Source organism: Chlorocebus sabaeus, chromosome 1, assembly GCF_047675955.1.
Source record: "Chlorocebus sabaeus isolate Y175 chromosome 1, mChlSab1.0.hap1, whole genome shotgun sequence".
Taxonomy (NCBI): domain Eukaryota; kingdom Metazoa; phylum Chordata; class Mammalia; order Primates; family Cercopithecidae; genus Chlorocebus; species Chlorocebus sabaeus.
Genome location: NC_132904.1, coordinates 2288833 through 2308469, shown reverse-complemented (window position 1 = coordinate 2308469; position 19637 = coordinate 2288833). Strand labels below are relative to the sequence as shown.

Here is a 19637-nt window from a genome sequence, read left to right as displayed (position 1 = left end):
GCAGGATGGCACATGGGGGTGTGGGAGCACGTCCCTGCCACTCAGTAACAGGTGGGGGTCTTACAGGGGGCACATGGGGGGATCATGACAGCTTACAGTCAGGTGGTGGCAACATCACAGGTGGTTCCCGTCACGCCAGGAAGAGATGGTGCATTCTAGAAACCAGCAACCTTCACTGGGAGCCCCCAGGCAGGTGTCAGGCTCAGGAGCAGGCCCGTCAGAGAGAGGAGGCAAGTCAGAGGGAGATAGACGGGGAGATGGGGCGGCCCTAGACACTGCCTCTGATGGCCACGCTGCCCTAATCCACAGCCACACTCAAGTCCAGAGTCCCGTCTACCTTGCAGGCCTGGCAGCCCCAGGAACAGCCATGAAGACCCACCCAGCACCCACCGATCCGGAACCCAAACCACCAGAAGGCTCCAGCCAGGCTCCCAGGGACTCTCCGTGAGATACACCCACAGCGACGCCGCTCAGCCCAGGGAAGGGCTCGGAGTCACTTGTGAATCCCAGAAAGACACAGTGGGGCTGGGTCTCATCCCTGGACAGCTGCTGGGATGGCGGAAGGAGCAGCAATGCATCCCAAGTGTACTGGGGCTAGGCTGGCCGAGACCACACGCATGGAGAGGCCCTCTCCAGACCTTCCCCCAGGAGAGAAGACGGCAGACAGCTGCACCCAGTGGGTGCTGGAACCAGCATGCCCCATCCATTTCTCTCCCTGCCCATCCCTCCGTCCACCTACCCCTTTCTCTCTCCACCCACCCACTACTTGATCTATCCAGCTGTCCACCCATCTACCCGCCACCCATAACTCACCACAATCCATCCCCCCATCCACCTGCCCATCTCTCCCTCTGCCTACCTGTCCACCCCCAGGGTACCTACTCCATGCCAGGCCCCGCACTGTCTCAGGCAGCACAGGCTGTTTCCCAGGGTCCACAGCGGCCACAGGCCTCAAATTCCCGAGAGCCAGAAGCCTGGAGTTGTGGGTGAGAGCAGGGGCCACGTAAACAAAAGCAGCCAGGATCTGGGCTGAGTAAATCTAGGCCCAGCACCAGCGCCCTCCCGCACTCCAGACACACATGTGTGCAGGCGCAAAGACAGGGCCTTCCCAGGCCTCTCATAGCGCCAGGCCATGGAAGCTGGAGGGGAGGAAGGGAAGAGGGGCCACCCCCCGCCCCTGGCCAGCTTACCCAGTCAGCGGCCTTATCTCTTCCACACTCAAGGTTCCCTTCCCGGACAGAGCTTCAGAGGCTATTTCAGGAACGACAGCAACCAGCCCGCAAATCTGCCGCGAGGCGGCCTGAGATGCCATCCCCTCTGAGGCGGAAGAGATGGGGGGCATCAGACAGCCCTGCCGGCCTTCAAACAGCCCTGCACACACAGACTGAGTCCCACACACTTAATCACACCTGACACATGAGGACAAACTCAGAGACGCAAGGTGGCTGCCCAGGGCCTCTCACCCACCCCAGGCTGCCCCCAGCCACGGCCACTGGCTCACAGATCGCCACCCCTGCACCCAGTGGAGGCCAGGAGAGGGAGGCCCATCTGACTCCCGGACACCCCTGGAAGCCCAGGTCCTGTAGCGGTACCACCCAGAACAGGGGCCCTCCACAAGAGGCCACACCCCCAGGCAGCAGACAAGACTGACAAGAGGGCCACCTGCACAGGCAGCGACCCTAAACCAGAAGCAGTCACACCCCAGCCTGGGGCGAAGTGCTTCTCCAAAGGCTTGAAGCAGTCTTTGGCACCAGAGAGATCTGGTCCTCCACTGTGGAGACACACCTACCTCCCTCTCATAAGGGTCTCGGAGCATCCAGAGACAGCCCCGGCCACAGCCACCTGGATGGGGAGCTGCTCCCACCCAGCCCCACCACCCCACCAGAGTGGAGTCCCCAGCATTCCCCGGCAGTGGGCACAGGGCTTTGGCAAAGGGGCCCATGCAAACTTGTGGTCCAAGGTCCCCTTATAGCTGGGCTGACAGTCCCTGTACCTGAGAGGCCTTCCAAACGCATGGACACAGCCTTTCTCCAGTAGGCCTCAGAGCCACAGGAAAAAAGGGAGGGAGGAAGGGAGGCAGGGAGGAAGGGAGGCAGGGAGGAAGGGAGGCGGCCTGTGGAGGCCAGAGCCTTGAGTTGGGAAGCAGGACTGATGCACGGAGTAGACAAGTACCTGTACCCACAGGGCCGCCTGGGGGCTTGGGCACCTTCTCCTCCCTTGGGGCACTGCTGCCCTCCAGCAGCCACAGAGCCCCCTGAAAGACCAGGGATATGAGCGCAGTATCTGTCCAGCCAGAGAAATACAGGCCAGCAGCAAAGGCGCCACTGCCCCGCAGCCACCCTGCCCGGCCTGCCCACAGAGAATCAGGTCACTCAGGGACTCGCCCTGCCCCGGAGTCCTGCCCCCAGCTGGGCCACAGGCTGGTAGGGGTCTGGGCCCTATTGCGTCTCCGGAGACCTCTGCTGCCCACGGGCGCTGCGAGCAAGGACTTGAGTGAGGGGCGCCCTGGGGGTGGCAGTCAGGACACCGAGGCCCGTCTGGGTTTTGGAAGAACTAAGCTTCCACATCTGCACTGGGGTGGGGCTCTGGAGCCTGGAGGAGAAACAGTTGTTCACGTCAGCTGCTATTCATTTGTCTGAAAGACTGCAAAACCACACACCTTTTCTGGCTAGCAGGTAACCACATAAAAGAAAAAAAAAACAAACAATTCTTACTAAACCAGTCCTCTGACCCAGCCGCAGGTTTTGGCCTCACGTTTCTCCGCAGGGAAGGAGAGTGGGTTTTAAGCAGAAGTGAACCCTTGCCCTGATTTCACAGACTCCAATCATCCACCTCTGAGGCCCAGGCCTCTCGCCACATAGGGGGAGCTCTTTGTAGGCAGGAGGGCTGAGGGGGCCTCCAGGGTGGTCTGGGGGGAGCGACCACGCCCTCACGGTCAGCTGTTCACCCCCAGGGCTGCCCTCCACTGTGGACAGAAGAACAAGCTGACTGGTCCCTGCCTGGTTGGCTTAGAGGAAGTCAGCACTGCCAGTCACCACAGTGCCACAGTCTGCCCCGCACGGAGGGAGCTACAGACTGGCAGTGACCCCTACATACCCTTAAAGGAGCCAGACTGTCTCAGACTCCCACAGCTCCTCATTACCTGAGACAGGTAAGCCTTCACCTGCTCCCACTAAGCCCTGCAGTGAGGAACTACATGGGGTTCTCCTCCAGGAACCCTGATTGCCCCACCGCTCCCCCGCCCCTGTTATGGCCTAAAGTCAGGGAGTGTCACATACGTGCTTTGTCTCTGCCCAGCTCCAGGCAGGCCACACAGCCCCTGGACACCACGTCCCACATCCTAACCTCACACCACGAGGCACCACGGGGCCCAGAGGAGACAGACCAGTGTCCCCACCACCGCGTCCCAGAGAAGTCTGCCTCTCCTCGTTTTACGGTTGAGGTAACATGGCCAGCTGGGAGCTGGGTGCAGACTCTGGTCTGTCTGCTCCAGAGCGCCATTAAGCCCCTGTGCTTGGGAAGGAAGGAAGCCGTGCACAAAAGCATCCCAACAGCCCCAAACCCTCCCAAATGGGCACGTGGATCAGAAATGCACCCTGGCAGGTGGGGCATGGGCACAAATGGAACATGTCAGCAAACCAGAAGTGATTTAATACAATATTTGTTGTCATTTATTTAGTGAGGACCTAACTAAGGCCAATGTCACAACTGGTGGATAGGTGGTTCTTTCCCCCTTCCCTTCCCATTATTTCTTGGTCATTGACTTACTGAGGAAATCAGGTCATGTGTCCTATGCAGCATCCCCCACCACTGGGATTTCGCAAGCGGCCTCTTGTAGTGTCATTCAGCGTGTTCCTCTGGCCCGAGTATTTCCAGTAAACTTGTACTTAGAGCACGAGGTTTGGTGAGATCGATCCATCCATCCATCCATCCATCCATCCATCCACCCACCCAGGCAAGGAAGCATTGTGGATGGGAGCGCTTTCTGTGCCCCATCCAAAGGCCTTCGCTGCTTTGGAGAGGTTGGCAGCCGTGACGCTCCATGTGGAATCCCTGACCTCACCAGGAGCTGGAGTCTGGCAGGACTTTAGCAGCACTGCTGCTTCAGGCATCTGCGGGAGTCTTGAAGAAAGAGGCAACCTCATGAGCTGCTGGGTTTCCGCAAGTTACAGTTCACAGGGGAATCACGGCAGGGACACGTGTCAGATTCTCTCCATTTACTCTGCCAGGATTCAACATCATGAGTGGTCTCCCTGTCGACCTCCATAGATCATCAGAGAAATGCAAATCAAAGTCCGCTGGTTTTGCCCCTCAGTATCAGGATGAACTTGGGATCTGAACCCCATTGATGCAGCTCATCCACTTCCTCTGTTATTTTCAGTGAGGCTTACCCACTGCATCTTCAGCTTGGGGAGAAGGGGGACGACAGGGACACCTTCGAGTCCCACTGACATGGCCCTAGAGGGCCTTTGATAACTTCCCTGCCTTCTGCTGTGATGAATACTCCAGGCTTAGCTTGCACATCTCCCCCCACAACCTGAAACCCGCCAGGGGCCCTGGTTTCTTTCAGGGGGAAATGGTACCTAGAGGCCACAGTCTGGGGTCTAGAGATGCTCTTAGCTACTGAGTGGTCCTTGGTCCTGGGCCTTTCCAGTAAACAGAGATATTTAAGTAAATGTCATCATGGATGCATACATGAATGTAGTCCTCATTTCAAATGTAGGGATGGAGGATTTTTGCTTAACCTCTTCTAACTTACATCTGGTTTGTTTTTTTTTTTTCTCCCATGCCAAAAGTGTCCACTTTTTTTTTTCAACTTTTTTAACAGGTTCAGGAGGTATAAGTGCAGGTTTGTTACAAAGGTATATTGCATAATGTTGAGGTTTAGAGTATAAACAGATCCTGTCTCCCATGTAGTGAGCACAGCACCCACAGGTAACTTTTCAAACCTTGCTCCCCTTCCTCCCTCCCCACTCTTGTATTTCCCAGTGTCTCTTGTTCTCATCTTCATGTCCACATGTATTCGATGTTTAGCCCTCACTTATAATCAGTGAGACCATGCAGTATTTGGTTTTCAGTTTCTGCATTAATTCCCTTAGGATAATGACCTCCAGCTGCATCCATGTTGCTGCAAAGGACATGATTTTCATGTCTGCATAGTATTCCATGGTGTATCTATACCACATTTTCTTTATTCGATCTACCATTGACAGGCACCAGGGTTGATTCTATGTCTTTCGCCATGACTGTATAGGTGCATATGTCTTTTTGGTAGGACGACTAATTTTTCTTAGGGTATACATTCAGCACATGAGACTGCTGGATCGAACGGTAGTTCAACTCTTGGTTCTCTGGGATATCTCCAAACTGCTTTCCATGGTGGCTGTACTCATTTACATTCCCATCAATAGGATGTAAGTGTTCCCCTTTCTCTGCTGTCTCTCCAGCATCTGTTGTTTTTAGACTTTTTAAACAAAGGCCATTCTGACTGGCGTGAGATGGTATCTCACTCTGACCTTGATTTGCATTTCTCTGATGATCCGTGATGAGCATTTTTTCAGGTGTTTGACTGCTTGTATGTCTTCTTTTAAAGAAATGTCTACCATATCTTTTGCCCACTTTTTTTTTTTTTTTTTTGAGATGGAGTCTCACTCTGTCACCCAGGCTGGAGTGCAGTGACGCGATCTCAGCTCACTGCAAGCTCCACCTCCTGGGTTCACGTCATTCTCCCGCCTCAGCCTCCCAAGTAGCTGGGACTACAGGTGCCCGCCACCACACCCAGCTAATTTTTTTGTATTTTTTTTAGTAGAGACGGGGTTTCACCACGTTAGCCAGGATGGTCTTGATCTCCTGACCTTGTGATCCGCCCGCCTTGGCCTCCCAAAGTGCTGAGATTACAGGCGTTTTTTAATGGGGTTGTTTCTTTGCTTGTTGATTTGTTAATTCCTTGTAGACGCCAGATATTAGGACTTTGTCAGTTCAAAGTTTGCGAATATTTTCTCCCGTTCTATAGGTTGTCTGTTTATTCCCTTGACAGTCTCTCTTGCTGTGCAGAAGCTCTTTAATTAGGTCCCGCTTGTGAATTTTTAGTTTTGTTGCAATTGCTTTCGAGGACTTAGCTATATATTATTTGCCAAGGCCAATATTGAAAAGGGTATTAGGTTTTCTTCCACGATTTTTTCAGTTTGTAGTCTAATGTTTACATCTAATCTTTATTATTACTATTATTATTATTTTGAGATAGAGTTTCGCTCTTGTCACCCAGGCTGGAGTGCAGTGGTGCAATCTCCTGCCTCAGACTCCCAAGTAGCTGGGACTACAGGCACGTACCATCACACCCAGCTAATTTTTGTATTTTTAGTAGAGACAGGGTTTCCCCATCTTGGCCAAGCTGGTCTCAAACTCCTGACCCCATGATCCACCCACCTTGGCCTCCCAAAGTACTGGGATTACAGGCATGAGCCACTGTGCCTGGCCACGTCTAATCTGTCTTTAATTTTTGTATATGGTGATAGATAGGAATCCGATTTCATTCCTCTGCATACGGGGAGACAGTGATTCCTGAGCCATTTATTGAATATGGAGCCTTTTCCCCATGGCATATTTTTGTTGATTTTATTGAAGATCAGATGGCTATAGGTGTGTGGCTTTATTTCTGAGTTCTCTATTCTGTTCCATTGGTCTATGTGTCTGTTTTTGTACCAGTACCATGCTGTTTTGGTTACTGTAGTCTTGAAGTATAGTTTGAAGTCTGGTAACATGATGCCTCTGGCTTAGTTTCTTTTTTGCTATTTGGGCTTTTTGGTTCTACACGAATGTTAGAATAGTTTTTTCTAATTCTATGAAAAATGACATTGGTAGTTTGATAGGAATAGCATTGAATCTGTAGATTGCTTTGGGCCATATGGCCATTTTAACAATATTGATTCTTCCAACCCATCAGCATGGAATGTTTTTCCATTTCTGTCATCTATGATTCCTTTCAGCCGTGTTTTGTAACTCTTGTGTAGAGATCTTTCACCCCCTTGGTTAGATGTATTCCTGGGTATTTTATTCTTTTTGTGTCTATTATAAATGGAATTGCATTCTTGATTTGGCTCTCAGCTTGAATGTCATTGGTGTATAAGAATGCTGCTGATTGGCCAGGCGCAGTGGCTCACGCCTGTAATCCCAGCACTTTGGGAGGCCGAGGCGAGTGGATCACGAGGTCAGGAGATTGAGACCATTCTGGCTAACACAGTGAAACCCCTTCTCTACTAAAAAATACAAAAAATTAGCGGGGCATGGTGGCAGGCACCTGTAGTCCCAGCTACTCAAGAGGCTGAAGCAGGAGAATGGTGTGAACCCAGGAGGCGGAGCTTGCAGTGAGCTGAGATTGCGTCACTGCACTTGGCCTGGGTGACAAAATGAGACTCCGTTTCAAAAAAAAAAAAAAAAAAAAAAAAAGAATGCTGATTTTTGCACATGGATTTTGTATCCTGAGACTTCACTTACAGTTCCAGGAGATTTTGGCAGACTCTTTAGGGTTTTCTAGGTATAGAATCTTCCATCATTGGTGAAGGGAGATGGTTTGAGGTCCTATTTTCCTATTTGGATCCCCTTTTCTTTCTCTGGCCGGATTTTTCTGGCTAGGACCTCCAGTATTATTTTGAATAGGAGTGGTGAAAGTGGGCATCCTTGTCTTGTTCCTATTCTTAAAGGGGAATGCGTCTAGCTTTTACCCATTCAGTATCATATTTACCATGGGTTTGTCATAGATGGCTCTCATTATTTTGAGATATGTTCCTTTGATGCCTATTTTTGTTGAGGATTTTTAAATGAAGGGATGATGAATTTTATCAAAAAATTTTTTCTACATCTATTGAGATGATCATACGGTTGTTTTTAATTCTGTTTATATGTGAATCATATTTTGTAAAACCTCCATTTTGGGTGACACCAACACAATTACTTATCTTAACCTGCAATTCGCATGCAGCACTCTTAGAATAATAAAACAAATAGTGTCACAACAGTGATGTGGTCACTGCATGCAGCTCTATTTGTCTTCAGCAGTAACCCGCTAGAAATATATCACCTGAAATCAGTCCTTCTGGGTGGTTAAGCCACTAATTCAGCACACATTTTTAGGCTCATTTGTTTCAGTTTTGAGGGACTACTTTTTCTGGTTAAGATTTATTTAGGGATTTTTCACTAAGCAATTAGGAACAGCTTTTTTAAAATTATGCAAACTATTTACATGGCTCCAAAGTGAAATCTATAAAACAAGGTACGTTCAGAGACATCTTGATTCCATACCCCCCCTCCTTTTGAGGTAAACTTTTAAGATTTGGAGGCTTCCATTGCTTTTGTTTTTAATATACATCTAGACTTGCATCTTCCCCTTTATCAGACGAAGAATAGCTGCTATATTTTTATTCACTGTGCTTTTTCACTTAAAAAGTATCCTGATATGCTGGGTGTGCTGGCTTATACCTGTAATCTCAGCACTTTGGGAGGCTGAGGTGGGAGGATTGCTTGAGGCCAAGAGTTCAAGACCACCCTGGCCAACACAGCAAGATCCTGTCTAAAAAAATAAATAAATCCTGATAATCACTCCATAATAAGACAGATCTATGCATTCCTCTTTTACAGCTGCATAAGATTCCACACATCTCTGATTCAACCAGTCTCCTACAATGGGCATTTGCAGTTTTCCAAACAGTACTTTCGCAAGCAGCCCTTCCCACTGGCTTTTCCTGCCTTTGCCGGTGCCGGTGCCTTCAGGTAGGTTCCGGGGAGGGGATTGCTGGGTCAGGGTCAGTGCAGACAGTTTTGCTAGATGTTGCCAAATCCCCTTCTCTCAGAGTCTACCCTCTTGCACGCCTGCTAGCAAATGCCAAAGGATTTCTGCCAGCCCGACGGGACCTCAGTGACATTTCCTCGGCACCCCTCTCGCCAGGAGTGTAGGTGGCACCTTCTCACATGTTCAAGGGCCCCCTGTGGGTTGCTGAACTGTGAGTGGTGTTCATATCTCCTGCTGGCTGTGGGTTTTCTTCTGTTTTCAGAAACTCTTTCTATAGTAAAGAGATTAACCCTTCATCAAACAGCACATTCCCCCAGCCTGGCATTGGCTGTTTCCCGTTAAGTTTGCTTTTTTTTTTTTTTCCCCTGAGATGGAGTTTTGCTCTTGTTACCCAGGCTGGAGTGCAATGGTGCGATCTCGGCCCACCACAACCTCCGCCTTCCAGGTTCAAGCGATTCTCCTGCCTCAGCCTCCCAAGTAGCTGGGATTACAGGCATGAGCAACCACGCCCGGCTAGTTTTGTATTTTTAGCAGAGACGGGTTTCACCACGTTGGTCAGACTGGTCTTGAACTCCTGACCTAAGGTGATCCGCCCGCCTCGGCCTCCCCAAGTACTGGGATTACAGGCGTGAGACACCATGCCCGGCCAAGGTTGCTTCTTTCTTATGTGGTCAAACACATAAATCTCCTCCTCCACGCATCTAGCTTTCAAGTCATAGAAAAGTTTCTTCACTCTCAGGTTAAAGAATTCCAGGTGCTTTCTTTTGGTACCCAAGTGGTCTTCTGCCCCCCTGGAAGTCTATCCTGGTGTGTGATGTGACAAGTGGGTACAGTCTGATCACTTTGCACGTGGCCACCCACCCACGCCGCAGCACGCATGAAGCTGCCCATCTGTTCCCCACTGGTTGGAGATGCTACCTCTGTCTTTTACTAAAATTCATATACAATGGAGTTACATGCGGTTTTGAAAAGCTGTTCCATTGGTGATCTGCCTGCCTATAAGGCAGTGTCATGCTGTTTTAATTAGCAAAGCTGTATGTTTTATAATATTTGAGCCATCCTAGCCAAGAACACAGACGTGACTCTTCACAAGAGAACAGCTGGAGACGTCATGGAATAGAATGCCAAGCCCAGGGCCCGCCAAGATCAAACGCTTGAAGCGCATGGCTCCTGGGGCTGCTCAGACACAGCCAGAGGAGGCTCCCGCCCCCTGTCTCCAGCTGCTCCCCTCTGTGGGGCTGCCTCTGGGAGGGGTCTGCCCCTCTCAGTCAGAGATCCTTCTGCTCCCTCCTCTGAGCTGCCCAGGCTGCTCTGAGTGGAAGTCGAGGAGGCAGCCCCTGGCCTCAGGGTGGGGTGAGGGGTCCCAGTGCAGCTGGGCTGTCTCCATGCAGAGGAGCGTTCCAGGGCTGAAGGGAGTGCAGGGGCGGGGGTCCCTGTCCAGCTGCTCTGCCTGTGGTTCCTGCTTTCTGAATCTCTTCAAGTCTCTGCCTGGAGCAAGTTCAGCCAGGAGCTGGGGAGAGCTACTCAGAGCACCCTTTCAGTGCGCCCCAGAGTGTGATTTGGGAAGGCAGCAGAGAAAGGCACGCACCTTAGCAGATATGGAGGGGAAGCCAAGAGCCCCCACCCCCAGGGAACCTGCACCCTCTGGGTGAGGGCAGCCAGAGTTCACCCGCCACCAGGATGCAGGCACAGAGCAAGGCTTTGGGAGCCGCCTCTCAAAGGGGACAGTCCTCGGGGTGCTTCCTTGTGGCAAGTGCTAGGTGGGAGCGGGGGTGCCCGTGGAAACAAACTGGACTTGAGGCCAGGAACAGTGCGTCACCTCACTCAAGACCACAGCATCCTAAGGGCTTTCTGGGTGTGGCATGAGCAAAGTGGCCAGGCCTGGCTGTCCCATCTGTAAGGCAACCCAAATGCCCCCGTCTGTGCGTGGATGAGCAAAATGGGGAGCAGAGCCCAGGCCCCAGGCCCCAGAGTGGGCAGGGGCATGTCCTGGGGTCAGCTCCCCGGCCCGGCTCTTCAATCAAGAGAAGTTCCTGCCAGAGGTGGCCAGGCAGATGCCAACAGACTCCAGGCGGCTCATCACGACAGTCCCGTGCTGATGACGGAGCCACCGCCCTCCTGGGAGCCTTTCTGCTGGTCCATCCCACACAGTGCCTGGGACCACAGTCAGGTCCTTCCGGTGCTCAGAGCCCTCCAAGGGCAACGACAGTGCCGATCCCATGGCCCCGAGCCTCGATCCTCTAAGACAAGGTTCCCCAACCCCGGGTCCGTGGCCCGTTAGGGAGCAGGACGTACAGCAGTGAGGGAGTGACAGGTGAATGAGCATGACCACCTGAGTTCTACCTCCTGTTGGATCAGCGCTGGCATTAGATTCTCACAGGAGCACAAACCGTATTGTGAACTGCGCACGCGAGGGATCTAGGTTGCGTGCTTCTAATGAGAATCTATTACCTGATGATCTGAGATGGAACCGTTTCATCCCAAGATCACCACTGTCCCGGTGGAAAAATCTTCTTCCATAAAACAGGTCTCTGGTACTAAAAAGGTTGAGGACTGCTGCTCTGTGGGGAATGGTGTTTCTGCAGAAGGGCTCAGGCACCCCCTTGGACACACCACCCTTAACCTGGATCCTTCTGGAAGCACCACGCCTGCTCAGACAGACCCCACACCCTGAACCAAATATTAGAACTTCCCAGGAGATGGTTGAGAAGTGGGAAGACACCTGGGTCCCATCATGGATCTTCCCCACCCCCAGCCAGGGCCTGCTCCCCAGAGAGAAGACCCTGCCCAGCCAGCACCCACCCACGTGCAGCTCCCAGAAGGGGGCTGGGCCGGGCAGCGGAAGCCACACCCCATCACATGGTCAGATGCCTCACGTAAAACCGGCCCCCTGGACTAGGGTCACGCGGCATCCCTGTGGTCACCCAGCCGGTACCAGAGACGCCAGCCGCCTCCCTTCATCGACCACAATAATTTTGCATCCATGAGGTCTGGGGTTTCTCATGGTGCTCCGAGGAGGTGCTAGAGAGAGACAGCCACCCTCCAGGAAGTGGTGTGGAGGCCAGGACGGTCTCACCGACATGCCTGCAGGGACCCCGGGTGCAAGCAGAGCATGGTGTAGGAGCGCCCAGGGGCTGCAGTGACCCGTGGTGACAGCAATCCCATACTGGCCAGCCCCAAGGCACCTCCTGAGAGTGAAGCCAGACCCTGCCGCCCTCCCCTCTGTAACCAAATCCTTGGGGTCTAGGTCAAAGTGGCCCAGGATGGTGACATTCATTGCCTCATTCTCCCCCCCAGCAGCAGATGTTGGGCTTCTGGAAGCTTCTTTGCATCTCCCCAGGCTGACACCATACTCTCCTGACACTGGCCACATGCCAGCATCTCCCCTTGGGCGTCTGCTCTCTCAGCTCCTTCTAGGCCTGGAATGTTCTCCTGGCATCACCGGCCTTGGGACCTGTCTCCTCCCACAGGTGCCTGAGATGAGATTGTCCCAGCCTTGTTGTTCTTGCCCGTGGACAGAGTCTTGAATCACAGTGACATATCGCAGGGGCCAAAAGCCAGTTTGGAATGTCAGGGCTAGGGAGGGCTCGTCCACCTCCCAGACAAGGCCGGTGGAATGCAAGGGACTGGGGGCCCTGCCCAGGGCCAAGCAGGGGCTCAGGACCAGGATGCGTGTGTCTGCACCTTGGCTATAGAGACCGGTGGCATCCCCATCGCTGGAAGGCATGAGCTCCCTGGACCTGCTGCGTCAGGCAACAGCCCTGCTAACAGCACCCCGGGACTCAAGGACGCTTGCTCGTCTGAGCAACTCTGGATCACCCTGGCAAGGGCGTCAAGCGTAGAAGGAGCAGACTTGAAACCAGCCTGGCAGCAGGAGCAGAATTCTCGGCACCCAACACCTTTAAAAACAGCGGCATCAGCCACCCGAGTGGAATTGCCTGCCAATCCCTGTCACTCTGATACCCGCGGTGGGCATGGTGCTCCTGCCCATCTCAGCTGCCCCCAAAGGCGCTCAGCTCCACACAACCTGTTTCCAGCTCTGGAACACACATAGGGTGGGTTCGGAGCTGTTCACCCTTCCTGTCCTCTGCAGGACGTGCCATATGCCAGGACGGCACGTGGCAGAACTCATAGCAGCAGCTGACATGCCAGCTCCCTGGCTCCAACCACCTGACCTCGCACTGGACGGCCCAGCTGCACCCCAGGCCCTCACACCCAGCAGAATTTCATCCCATCGGCACCCAGGAGTGTCCCTGCAAAGCCCCTCCCTCAGACCTGGCCCCGCGACACATCGCAGCCAGCACATTATGTGCAAAGGTTCCAGGACCTCGCAACTGCCAAGTGAAAAGGGACCCCCCTGCCTCCAGCACCCCAGGGTTGTAGGCTCAAGCTGCGAGTACCATGCCCACAGGGAGCTGTGGCTTCAGTGCCAGGCACGGACGAATGTTCCCTCCAACTGAGGCACCCTGCACTGAGGGCGCCAGCACCAGTAGCCTCTGCCACAGAGGACAAGACGCAGACTCAGAAGGCCCAGGACCCTGGCCAAGGCAGCCCAACCATGGGACCATGCACAGACACAAAACCCTGCCACCTGCTCCACGCCCACCAGGCACTGCCCGGGCCACCTCCAAGGACCCAAGTCCCTACCATGCTTCTGACCCCCTGTCCCCACACAGACTGGGGAGGCCCTTTCTCCCAGACTCCAGGCTCTTTTGCCACCTGGACTACCCCCTCCCCAGCTGATGGCCAGGGGTAAGGGATGCCTGTGTTCCCCCCAACTAGAGTGAAGCCACAGTTAGGCACTCAACATGTTGGCAAGAGTGGATCCAGAAACACTGGGCTGGGTCTGTAATGGAGGTGAGGTGACCCCACACAGCCAGAGGATGAGACCAAAGACTCAGGCCCCACAGAAGGTGGCACTGGGAAAAGCCCCAAAAGGAATTCCCAGTTTTACTGGGAATCTAGGGCTGAGGAGTGGGTGGAGGGGTCTTAAAGAAGATGGAAAGAGACCTGATGGCCCAAAGAGCTCCGTCCTCCTCTGTGCCCAGCTGCAGCACCTGCTTCAGCCTCCGGCCTCCCTGCCCAGCTACAGAACAACTGCCCAGCAGCTGCCTCAGACTCCAATGCCAGAGCCTGGAGACAGGAGGGCACTGAGGTTCACAAAGGTGGGTGCTGCACCCTGAGAGCTGGCCTCTGCATGGCTTTGTCTTTTGGGGAGGCAACCAGATCGGCCCAATCCACCTCCAGGACCTGCTTCTGGCTCCATTGTTGATTAACATGCATCCGTGAGGGTTCTGCCAATACCCCTGGAAAGTTCTTGGGAAACAAGGAAAGGCAAGGCTGTGGGAAGGGGGAACAGCGGCTGCTGAGCCAGGCTTGGGTTTGAGAGCCTACGAGGGCTGTCCCCATGCACTCCAGGTCCCCCCTCAAATCCCTCTCCTTGACCACAACCAGGATCTCCAAGCGTCTCAGCAACCAGAATAGATGCCAGCTGGATGTCCACACCCCTGACGAAGGCTCACAGCAAGGGAGCTAGGACCTCTGGGTGCAGCAGGGCTGTACGGATCCCCATCCCCTCAGCTAAGATGGGAGCTGCCCCCAGTGGGGGCACAAGCAGCCACAGATAACTGGGGGTGTTGGGGGTAGGAAGCCTAAGCGGGCAAGGGTTGTGGCCCAGGTGCCGTGTCCACCCCGGCCAGCCCAGGGAGGCCAAAAGGAACACAGGAAGAGCTGCTCTCCTGGGGGCGGGGGTTCCCCAAGGAGGGGACAGGATATCCTGACTGGCTTCCCCAGCCACACACAGGAGAGTTCGCCTAGCCCTGTAGGGTCAGCGGAACACCGGCTCCTGCCTCAACCCCCCTGCACACACGCTTGGGCCCTGGCTCTTCAAGGCCAGGCTTGTCATCTTCAGGTCAAAAACCACAATACTTCTCATTTCACAATCCACCTAAGGAAAGGGCCCTGTCTCTGCCACCATTGCCAAGACTTCTTACAGCAACACAAGGGCTGGACTGGCACAGGGCTGGATCTGATTTTGTGAGGCTGTAGGTAGCCTCCAGCTACTCTGCCATCCTGGCTCTATGACCAGGTCTCCCCTTGAGAGACTGGTCCTGCCAACCTCCTAGAGCACTGAGGGTGGGAGTGCATCTCCCAGGCCCCCACCAAGCCACATGTCCTGCCCAGCCAGGGTCCACCTCCAGTCCCACCCCGCATGGAGGTACCTGGGAAGGGGCTGTTCATGACAACTTCCCAGGGCCAGGCACACATCTTACAGGGACAGGGCCCAGAGCTGGAAAGGACCAACCCCGAGTCTGGCCATTTCACAGAAGCATCCCTTTCCTGGCCACCCCCTCACAGAAGCCCTCCTGCCCCTGTGCCCAGAAGCCACCCCTGCCTTGCCAGCTCTACGGAGGCTGGGTAAAGGTAGACTCTGCTGAGCAAACTTCCGAGACCTAAACAATCCAAATCAGGAAGAAAACACAAGTGCAATCAGAGACTTCCTCTGGGGCGTGACGAGCCCTCTTCCTCCTCTTCCTCCGCACGGGTGGCTGCAGTGAGCCCAGAGGCACATGTCCACAAACCTCAAGCGAGAATTGAGGGGGTCTGCAGGCACTTTGTCTTGGCCTCTGGCTGAGGGGGTCTTCCCACCCCTGGACATCTCAGAGAGTCTGGGGTCCAGGAGGCAGGTGGCCAACAGCACACAGCACCTGTGAATCTGGCATCTGCTGGACATTTGCACAGTGGCATCAGACTTGGGTGGGTTCCCCTGGGTCACTGCACACGAACATCTCCCAAACCCCAAGCCAAGCCCCCGCTGCTGCAGCCATGAGCAGAGCCAGTTCCTCTCACAGACCAGCAGCGGCTGTGGCCCAGGCACCCGCTGACATGTCAGGAGACAGGGGCTTGGGAGCCGGGGTGGGGAAAAGTCTCCAAGATAACACCCCAACCACATCTTTGAGGATAGAGGTGGTTGAGACTTCCCCTTCCTGATGTGGAAGGCCACCTCTCAGCAAGGAAGGCAGTAGCCCTGCGACCTCTACCCCACCCCCTCACCTGAGACCATGCTTGAAGCTGGCTGGGGCCTGGCTCTTGCTGGTGGCAGCTGCCAGCAGGCATGGACAGGCCCCAGAATGCCCTCCAGCCAGTTCTCTACTGAGCCTGCCCAAGGCAGAGGAGATGCTTCCACCTGAGGATGCTCAGGGAGACCACCCTTCAGCCCTCAGGTGAGCCCCACGGCCATCAGCCATGGGATGGCTGGGTAGAGGGCTCCCAGGCCAGAGGCTGGCACCACACCAAAAGGCCGCTGGCTGGGCAGCCAGGAAGTAGGGCCACTGGGGCGGCGGGGGAGGGCCCCAGGCAGCCACTGAGGAGAGCAGCCTGGACCTTTCTGGAGGTGACTTCCTGGGCCCATCCCCGAGAAATCCAGTGCCCAGCCCTGCTCAGGCACGCTGTACCGGGAATTGGAACCACCTGGTAACAGGGAGGGCCAGGAGCCTCTGCTACCAGCGCTACCGTCTGCGGGAGCACAGCTGCCTCTGAGTGAGAGCTGCAAACGTGCCTCTCCACTCTGCATCAAGCCAGGTTTTCAGGAGCTTGGTTCGGTTAATGTGAGGCCGGTGGGGACGCCCCATGGCACGCTGAGCCCTCAGGGAGCACTGCCACCGTCACCTTCCTCTCCTGGGCAGCCCCCTGCCCCAGAGTACAACTGGGCCTCAGAGGGGTCTGAGATGTGGCACCAGCTGGACATCAGGCGCCTTCTCTCTTGGGGGCTCCTGAGCCTCGAGTCTCAGCCGACCTTGAGGGGTTCTCTTACTGAACCCAAAGGTGCGCTCCCCAGCAGGCTTCTCTTCCCAGAAGGAATCACACCTGGACCGACCCTCCCCGGAGGTGTGGAGCCAAATTCTGGGCTCCAGGTGGTCCCCTCCCCAGCCGGCTCCCTCCCCATGCCGGGCCTGCGAGCAGCTGCGCACCCCGACACAGCAGCGCCCCTGAACTTCAAGGGGGAGTGCAGTTTGTGTTTCTGCGTTTCCCCACTTCCTCCCCTCCTCTGCTCCAGGGTCGCAGCCCCTACGGGGCAGGTGGCGCCGGGACAGAGCTCCCCCACACAAGCTCTCAGGAAGCACCTTCGTGCCGGCCGTCGCCGGTGGCGATACTCACACGGCGAAGTGGTAGACGAAGCATTTCCAGCCGGTGGGACGCTCGAGGAAGTTGTAGACGCGGCCCTGGACGTGGGTGCGCGCCAACAGCGGGCGGCGCGTGCTGTAGATGGAGACGCGCGGATCTAGGTTCACCCGCGGCCGCGGGCCAAGGTCGGAGGCAACTGGGGGCGCTGCGGGCGCGGCAGGGGACGCAGGGGGCGCGGGACCTGGGGCGCCGGGCGCGATGGGCGCGTAGAGCGCGCCGCCCGCCGGACCGCCCTCCGCCAGCTCCAGCGAGAAGGGGCACTTCTTGGCCAGGCCCGCGCTGCCCCGCCGGGCGCCTGGCAGGCGGCCCCAACCCCAGCGCTTCCTCTCGGCCCTGGGCGGGGAGGAGGCCGCGGCCATAACAAGGAGAGCCCGCGGCGGGCCGGCCCGGGAGGCGGCACCGGGAGCTGCAGCGAAGGCGAGCGCCCAGGCACAGTGCGGGCAGCCACTGCTGCCAGCCCCGCCGCGGGGGGCCGCTGCCGGCCCAGCCCGGGCGCCCGGGGCGGGGCCGGAGGGGGCAGTGGCCGAGGACCGGTCTCACGGAGCGGCGGGCCCCGCCCCCGCCTGCACGCCCCGCCCCCGCCAGCCCGGCGCGCTCATTTCGTCCCTGCCCGCGCCCACCGGCTTGGCCCGCCCTCTCCCTCAAGGACCGGCTTGGCCCTGCCCCCGCCTCACCCCCTGGCTTGGCCTGTCCCCGCCCCCGCCCACGCCCCGCCCCGCACCCCCCGCCCACCTGCTTAGTTAGCCGCGCTCCTGTCTGCAACTACCCCGCTTGGCCCCGCCCCTTCCTCGCCCACCTGTTTGACCCCGCCCCTATGTGCATTTACCCCCCCCCCCCCCCCCCCCCCCGCTTGGTTCCGACTCTCCCCGCCCACCTGCTTAGCCCCGCCCCCTCTGCGTCTCCTCTGCTTGCACCTGCCCTGCCCTCACCCACCTGCTTGGCCCCCACTTCTGATGCCCGCCTGCTCTGCCTGGCCCGGAGGAGGACCCCAGCTGAGCCAGGGAGGAAGGGGTAAGGCTAGGCCGACACCACCACCAAGAACTGCACAGCCAGGGCAGGAGGGGCGGGGTAGGGTGCTGGCATCTATTTTCCCTCCCTCTGAGCCGCTCCGGAGTTGGGGGTGGTGGGAGGAAAGGGATGTACTGGGTGAGGGTGTGCCGGCCCCACGATCACTGTGAGCGTCCCCGGGTGCCCAGGCGCGCGAGCTGTGGGCGGGGAATACGCTCGGGTCGTTTCCCACGAGGGCCCTTGGACCAGGAGGGTGAGATGGAGCCACGAACTGTGATGTACCCCCCAGTGGGAGCTGTGCGGGTGCTGCTGGGGAGCGGGGCGGCACAGCCTGGGTCTGCACCTGGTTCGACTGCTGGGCATAACGGGCGGGGCTGCCTGGGCAGGTCAAGGGAGAGGTGCTTGCGCCACCCTAGGGTCTTGGAGAATGGGCGCCTTGTCCTCCCTACCCTCGGGACCGCGCTGCCGCTGTGCCCTGTGGATTCCCCTGGGTGGGGGTGGGTTGGTCACATCGGAAGATTTTCACGGGACTCTGCCCTGCCTGCCGCCCGCTGCTAGCATTTGGGTCTCAGCACATCTCAGGCTTGGGGTGGTGGTGGGGGGCAGCCAACAGAAAAGACCAGCTTTTTTCAGGATGTTGCACGCAGACTCGAGGCAAGAACTGAAGGTGAAGCTCAGCGGTGACTCTCAGCCCGGCCAGGAGACCCATAACTCATACAACACTTCCAGGTCATCGCTGAGCACCCTGGGCCAATTTGACGTATCCACCACCCCACTGCCAAAAGTCTGCTCTTTTATCATGGAGAGAGTCCAGCCCAGGCCCTTGACACCTGACTCCCCACCCTAGTGTGGTGCCCACACAGGGGTGCACAGTCTGTATTTGCAGCAAGAGTGGATGGAGTGGGGTCCCAGCTTCCCAGCTTGTGCTGGGCACTGTGATAATGCAGGGGATGCAGAGGAGAGGATACCTTCCTGGGAAGCATATTGTACAAAAGGGCAGCGGGCCAGAAGATGGGGGCAGTCAGTCAGCTCTGCAGGGCACACAGCACACATTCAGCAAGTACTGCCTGCATGGAGTCTCTGTCTTCCCCTCCCACCTCAGCGGGAGGAAGGTGAGCTTTGAATAAGCAGTGTTTGGACAACTGGACAGTCATAAAGAAAGAAAGAAAAATGACAGCTTGGGTCCATCTCATCACACACAAGAATAAATCTCAAATGAATCAGAAGCTTAAGTGTAAAAGGTGAGATGAAGCCATGCAAATTCTATAAGAATGTACAGGTCAATTCCTCAAGAACCTGTGAACTGGGAAAACATTTCCAACTATGACTTGAAATCCAAAAGCAATAGATAAAATAAGAAAAATCAAAATAAAAGCACCATTAGCAAAGTAAAGGAGACAAATGGCCAAATGGGAAAAGTATTTGCAGTTTCGATCACAAAGGATTAATATCACTAATACATAAAGAACATCCAAAACTGAGGTGAGGAACCTGCCAGACAGTCCTATGGAAAAGGGAGCAGAAGACATGAGCAGTTCATAGGAAATGGGGTTCATGACCTTTGCACTTAGGAAAAAATGTTCAACCTCATTTATAACAAGAAAAATGCAAATTAAAAGTACACTCTGATACCACTGGTTGCTTATCAGATTGGCAAAAA

General features: G+C 55.7%; 1 protein-coding gene across 4 annotated transcripts in view; it reads right to left on the bottom strand.

Moving 5' to 3' along the window:
• KCNQ1 (potassium voltage-gated channel subfamily Q member 1) overlaps positions 1-17480 on the bottom strand; it is a 395418-nt gene extending 377938 nt beyond the window's left edge. Inside the window, exon 1 of one of the 4 annotated variants that reach the window (XM_037998840.2) lies at positions 16943-17480. In XM_037998840.2, the coding sequence (XP_037854768.1) occupies positions 16943-17328 (386 nt within the window). In that variant the 5' untranslated portion in view covers positions 17329-17480. Of the gene's footprint in view, positions 1-882; positions 1126-1190; positions 1366-16942 lie in introns of those variants that run through there. The other 3 variants (XM_008008132.3, XM_073007231.1, XM_008008274.3) reach the window with 3 other exon arrangements.
• Between the last annotated feature and the right edge of the window lie 2157 nt (positions 17481-19637).